Source organism: Microtus ochrogaster, chromosome 18, assembly GCF_000317375.1.
Source record: "Microtus ochrogaster isolate Prairie Vole_2 chromosome 18, MicOch1.0, whole genome shotgun sequence".
NCBI classification, from domain to species: domain Eukaryota; kingdom Metazoa; phylum Chordata; class Mammalia; order Rodentia; family Cricetidae; genus Microtus; species Microtus ochrogaster.
Window position 1 is genome coordinate 67,414,102 of NC_022020.1, and position 6,764 is coordinate 67,420,865.

At 44.0% G+C, this 6,764-nt stretch overlaps 1 protein-coding gene across 1 annotated transcript in view; it reads right to left on the reverse strand.

Moving 5' to 3' along the window:
- Positions 1-6,764, reverse strand: part of Cndp1 (carnosine dipeptidase 1) — a 34,100-nt gene that overhangs the window by 8,650 nt on the left and 18,686 nt on the right. The window contains exons 6-8 of the mRNA XM_005356327.1: positions 4,997-5,197; positions 4,133-4,217; positions 301-461 (exon numbers count right to left, since the gene is read on the reverse strand). Coding sequence (XP_005356384.2) covers positions 301-461; positions 4,133-4,217; positions 4,997-5,197 — 447 coding nt within the window. The remainder of the gene's footprint in view (positions 1-300; positions 462-4,132; positions 4,218-4,996; positions 5,198-6,764) is intronic.

Below are 6,764 nucleotides of genomic sequence, written 5' to 3' on the forward strand. Positions count from 1 at the left end.
ACAGGAAGTGGAATGGGATTTAAATTAATAAACTGCCGTGGAAGACAGCTCTGTCAAATGAGTCGTTATTCAAGGTTTTCAAGGTTAGATGCCTGACGTCTGTACCAACTGCTCCCTAGGACTGGTCCATGTAGACCAGACCAAAGTGACTATGAAGAGCAGAACCTGCCTGGGGCTCAACCTTTGCCTTGTGCTCTACAGTGCATGGATCGACCCTGAGTGGTGCCAATTAGACATGGGGAAAACATGATTTAGGAGCAGCCTTCCTCTTTCAGATCATGTGTGCATTTAAGATTATACCTTGGTATCAAACAGAAATTTCTCAACTTGGCTGCTCTTCCGGTATTCTTCCAGGTCCAGATCAATGTTTTCATACATTGTTTTCTCCTCCTCTGTAAGAGGAGCCATTTGGTCATAGATTCCAGGAATCAGGATGCGCCCTGATGAATCCACCAGGCTTCCTACAAAACAGATGCAGACATTACATGTGTGCATCTGTGATAAAACTCACGACTGCCTCCGTCCCCCGGCCAGGAAGAGTGACAGCAATTCCCTTTACCCAAGGGATAATGGTTCCAAGACAGAAGTAGTCCCAAGGCAGGCTAGCCCCAAGAGCAGAACTGCGACACAAGTCTGCAGAAAGTTAAGTTCTCTTTTGTTCCACAAGCAAGCCTCGTGTTTACATTTTATCTTTTCCAGAGTTGAGAAGTAATAGGTATAAAGTATTAAATAGTTGAAATATATGCATATATTCTATACTTGCATACATACAAATTTGCACAAGAAAGTGAAAGTTCCCAAAAATATTTTCTCAATTTCCCCACGACACACACACACACACACACTCACTCAAAGAAAATACACATCAAAGGTAAATTACAATTAGGACATTCATTGATATAACTCACACAGAATTAGTCCCATTGAGGACATTTATTTAAGGAAAGGCATTTCATAAGTGTGTATTCTGTGTTCTTAATATGACTAGGATTTGACAGCACCAGGGTAGGAACTTTATTTTACAATTATGAAGTCAGGAGTGGTGGAGTATGACTGTCATCCTAGACTAGACTGAGGCAGGAGAATGGCTACTTTGAGGGGAGCCTAGGTATATAGCAAGGCTTTATTAATGTCAGAGTCACTAATCACAGAGCACTGTGGAGACAGTGGACAATGACACCTTGACACCACGTGTCAGACACACCCTCTGCTCTAGGTGCTGGGACAACAGCAGCTGCCTGACACCTTCAGTTACTAAGACACCATCTCTAACAAAGTAACAGCCTCATGAAGACGTATCTACAGGTTCTTTGGTTCTATGTAAACACAATGAAAGTCAATAAATGCTTCACAAAGTATACCTAAGGACAGAAGTTTCCCAGGAAATGATCATAGGAAGCCAAACTTGAGGTGCAAGCGTGACAAGGCAGCAGAGTGCATGGGAAGGCGTCAGCACTCTGAGTTTCACCAGCTCCTCCTTTGGCCCCTCATTTCCACAGAGACCCCCAAGTCTTCCAATCCTCTACATAATAGTACTGAAGACCGCCGTGCTTTCAGTCCTGAGCCACACAAACCCCTCAGTAGTCACTGAACTGCACTATGTACTGATATGGCTCAAACCCATGAATCCTATTCAGGTTTAAAAATAAAGAGGTGTTGAGGGGTAAAGACATGGCTCAGTAGATACAGTGCTTACCACACAAGCATGAGGACCTAAGTTCCAGTCTCCAGTGCTGTGGGATAACACTTCTGGATGCTGTGAATATATCTTGGTCTCACTGACAGATAATAAAAACTATTGGACTAGCAGCCAGGCAGGATAGGCTTGGATGAGGACTTGGATGGGGATGGACTTGGATGAGGAGGGGCAGAGGAAGAAAGATGAGAGTAGCAACCCAAGAAACAACATGCCAGCAGACTGGTAAAAGTCACGGTCACATGGCAATACATAGATTAATAGAAATGGGTTGATTTAAATGTAAGAGCGAGTTAGTAATGAGCCTGAACTACAGGCTAAAAACTTTGTAATTAATATAAGTTTCTGTGTGATTATTTGGGACTGTCCACCAGAGCTACGCCTCTGTTGACACCCAGCACCCCCCCCACACACATACAGAAGCCAAACAGGTGTGGCAACCCACTTATAATTTCAGCACTCAAGAGAAGACTGGGCAAGGTAACTAGTGAGAACAGCCGAGTTGAAGAGCTCTGGGTGTAGCAAGAGACGCTGCCCAGTAAGTAAAGAGCACTCAAGGAACACAGCTGATGTTAGTCTCTAGTGCTCACATACATGTTCACACACACAAGCCCATATACACACACCCTTCACATAGATGAACATGAATATGCTCATGTACACATACCATACACACATATATATGCAATAGACAAATAGATGAGAGATAGCCTGGGCTATGGTATAACATCTGTCTATGAAAAATAAGTAAATGTTTGATGGCAAAAGGAGAAATTAGTCTGGTGAGAAAAGTTATGTTGTCTATTAGTGGAATTCTTTAAAGGAAAAAAGCTTATTGTATTCTTTCTGAAATAGTCAAGCATGAGATACTACCTGAGCACATTAATATTTTAGAACAAATGTAAGGCCACTGAAGACTATGTAGAAATAGGTAATGGGAGCTGATGTGGGATCCCTCTGTATGCTTTATTACCACTAATGAATAAAGAACTGCTTTGAACCTATGGCAAGGACAGAACAGAACTAGGCAGGGAAAACTAAGCTGAATACCAGGAGAAAGAGGGCAGAGCCAGAGAGACGCCATGGCCCTGCGGCCAGAGTCAGACATGCTGAAACTTTGCCAGTAAGCCACTGCAATATACAGATTAATAAAAATGGGTTAAATTAATATAAGAGTTAGCCAATAAAAAGCTAGAGCTAATGGGTCAGGCAGTGATTTAATTACTACAGTTTCTGTGTGATTATTTCGGGTATAAGCTGGCCTGGTGGCCGGGACAAACAAGCACCCTCCTTCCGACAGGGAGTCTTAAAACTTACAATTTTTAAGACTTCCATTCAGGGTTCAATTAAAGACGGCATGAATAACTAAAGGGGCTAGAAATCTGAGGGTAAAGATCTGAGGGGTAGGAAGTCTACTCATAACAGGAATTGGCTATTGATATTTCTTTATTCTTCTTCCTTCTCATTTCTATCAATTCTCCCTTGCTCTCTCTTGTTCTACACTGTTCTTAGTTCTACAGTGTTCCATACTGTTCTATCTCTTACAAACGTTCCTAGACATATATATCCTTAAAACCAGCAATTCCCAGCCAGGTGGTGGTGGCACACACTTTTAATCCCAGCACTCAGGAGGCAGAGGCAAGCACGTCTCTGTGAGTTCGAGACCAGCCTGGTTTACAAAGATAGTTCCAGGGCAGGCTCCAAAGCCACAGAGAAACCCTGTCTTGAAAAACCAAACAAAAACAAAAAAACAAACAAACTGAATAGTGAGTCCCTATCTCAAAAAATTAAAATCTGGGCACAGTGGCATGCAGTTATAATCACAGCCCTGGGGATGTAGAGTCAGCAGGATCCCTGAGGCTTGTTCCCTAGTCAGTCTAGACTCGTTGGTAAGCTCTGAGTTCCAGTGTCTCAAAACTAAACGTGGACAATAGCCAAGGAATGAGGAATGGCCCCCAAGACTGCTCTCTGGCCCCCACACACATGCTCACACATGCACATGCTCACACATGCACATGCTCACACATGCACATGCTCACACATGCACGTGCTCACACGTGCACATGCTCACACATGCACATGCTCACACGTGCACATGCTCACACATGCACATGCTCACACATGCACCCCTATTAACACACGCATACATTTGTGCCATATACATATATTAACGTCTACAGAGTTAATAAACAAGTTTTTAAAATAAAGAAACAAATAGAAAAATAAGTAAAAAGCAGAGTTTCAATCCGTGAAAAGAATGACACATAACATAGGCTTCATTATAAAAAGCCCAGAGAACACACAGAAAGAGGAGAAAAGACTGAGAATATAGATTTCCTATACTGCAAACCTTTTCAGAGCTGCTGGAAATAAGCGGAGCAAAGGCCAAGAAGACTAAGTAGAACGGATGCTCACAAAAGGAAGTAGAAATATTACCTAGAAGAGCCACCAGATCAGCCATTGGTTCATTCAGGATGCCACCAAAGGTCCCAGAATGAAAATCTTGATCTCTACACTTTACCTATAAAGCAGATAAGAGTGCAGACATTTATCTATGCCCGATGGTGTCCTCAGGACTCAGGTGGGTCACCTCCAGACCTGACCTCACACCTCATGTTGCTCGGTCACATGACTTGGAGACTCTACCTTTTTCTGTTTTTAACTGACTTCATTCCCTACTGTTCCACCCAATTCAAATTTTATCCAAGATGACCAGAAATTCCTTGCCTGAATTATTACTATTGATATGGCTGGCTTACTCTTGGCTTTATGCCATGCTATGGGTCACTTTTATGGAGAATGTTTCCTCTCTTCATTTCAGGGAAATGTTCTTTTCTTTCTCTTATCACTTGCGTGAAAGTCCCTTGATGCCTCTTTTAATATCTCTCTCTCCCTGTTTCCCTCTCCCCCTCTCTCTGTGTATGGTGTGTGCTATCATAGGCTGCCTGTATTACTAAAAATAATTTAAGAGGAGGAATAATCTAGGGGTGGGGAAAGGGGATTTCACCAACTTTGGAAATGGAAAACTAAGGCTCAGAGATAAAGACAAGGCTGTGTATCACACAACGATGTGGCTGATGCCATCAGCTTCTATTTTCTTATGGCTGTAGCACTAGGGTCCCCTTCCAACAAGGCCTGCAGCCTACAATGGGAAAGGTTACAAAACATTATCCTAGCATCTGTGACCAACTAGGCTGTGAGCCCCAAGTGAGAGCTCCTGGCTTCCTCTCTAAGGTCTCCAATAATTTCTCTATCCTGTCCACAGCCCCAATGTCCTCCACAGCCAGGGCCTGCCAGTACCTCCACCATGAAGTAGCAGTTCCCCCGGGTTCCATAAGTGAGCGCAGGCTTCTTCTGGCTGATCCACAGGTTGTCTGAAATCACAATGTAGTCCACCCTGGAGAAGAAGTGCTCCTTTTCTCTCCTGACCACTTCCTCCAGGGCAACAGATCCAGCCTCTTCCATCCCTTCCAGGATGAACTTGATGTTCACGGGAAGACCCTGGGTTAAGAACAGAGTAAAGAGACTGCACAATACACTCAAGCAAGGTTTTATTAATAAGCTTGTATTTAATAAAGATACATTCAGTAGTCATCTAGACTCAATGTATGGCTTGATTACCCCCACAGCAGCTTTGTTCACAGCGCAGGGGAGAAACAAAGGTAAGGACAGCTGATAGATTCCATGTGGCCCTTCGATGTAATGCTAGGACAGGATTTGGAGCAGAGATCCCAAAGACAGCAGAGCCCACACAAGAGGCTTGACCGTGCTTCAAGAAGTGGGTGGGGGGACGGGGCAGAGACATCCTTCCCTGAAAATGAGGAGAAAAGGAAGGTGTGTGTGTGTCCAGGCGCATATGCACACGTGGGAACATGCATGTGGAAGCCAGAGGTCTGTCCAATGTGTTCCTCAGTCATTTCACCTTAACTGTTGAGACATTGAATCAGGCTACCTTGGCTGGTCAGAGAGTTGGGGTATCTTCCTGTCTCTCAGTATTGGGGCTACAAACCCTTCACATAGGTCTTTGGACTTGAACTTGGGTCTTCATGCCTGCATGGCAAGAACGTTACCAACAGGGCCCTCTCCCCAGCCCACCTAAAAGGTACTTTTGAAGAAAAATTACTCGATTACAAATTGCCATTTGGTTCCCATAATTCTGATCGTGATAAAGGAGAACTTTCTCCTTTGAAAGACTGTTGAAGCCGGGCAGTGGTGGCGCACGCCTTTAATCCCAGCACTCGGGAGGCAGAGGCAGGCGGATCTCTGTGAGTTTGTGAGTTCGAGACCAGCCTGGTCTACAAGAGCTAGTTCCAGGACAGGCTCCAAAGCCACAGAGAAACCCTGTCTCAAAACACCAAAAAAAAAAAAAAAAAAAGAAAAAAAAAAGACTGTTGAGCCTCAGGGTAAATTTTCTCTCAAGAAGGTTATTCTTCAACTGTGTTCAACCTGCGTTTTGAGTTTTTCTCAAAGGCATTGATTGTGAGCAGACTGGATCTTATGGTTTTCTCTATGTGAGAAGGACAGGGAGACCTCCTTTAAAGTTCTCATCCTTTTTGTCTGACTGATTTGTCTTGGTGAGCCACGGTGAAAAATTAGGATTTTCCTCCCAGAGCACAGAACCAGCTTCAGAGAACTCTAACAGTTACATGCTGAGAAGAGACGTGGTCATCAGCATAGAGAGCAAGTGGATCCAGATTACCATGGAGCCAAGAGACAAGGCCAGAAGAAGAGTCCTGTGCCTTACAAACAAGTGACCTTTGGTCACCTATTTAGATGAGGGTATTTGGGAATAAGGATCAGGTCTGTGGAACCTGCATGTCTGCGTATCCTGGTATCCCGGGAAGACAAGCTAAGGTCTGAATCATTACAGCCTGATGTCCTTTAGCAACATTGAATGAGCGCACAATTGCTGAGGCATAGCTGGAAGCTGAAGGAGTTTTCAGCAATCAGCTCATAAGATGTAATCCAGGGCTAGCAACATGCTCAGCAAGGAAGAGCACTTGCTGCCAGGCCTGATGACCTGGGTTTAGTCTCTGAAGCCCACCTAGTGGGAGGAGAGAAACATCCT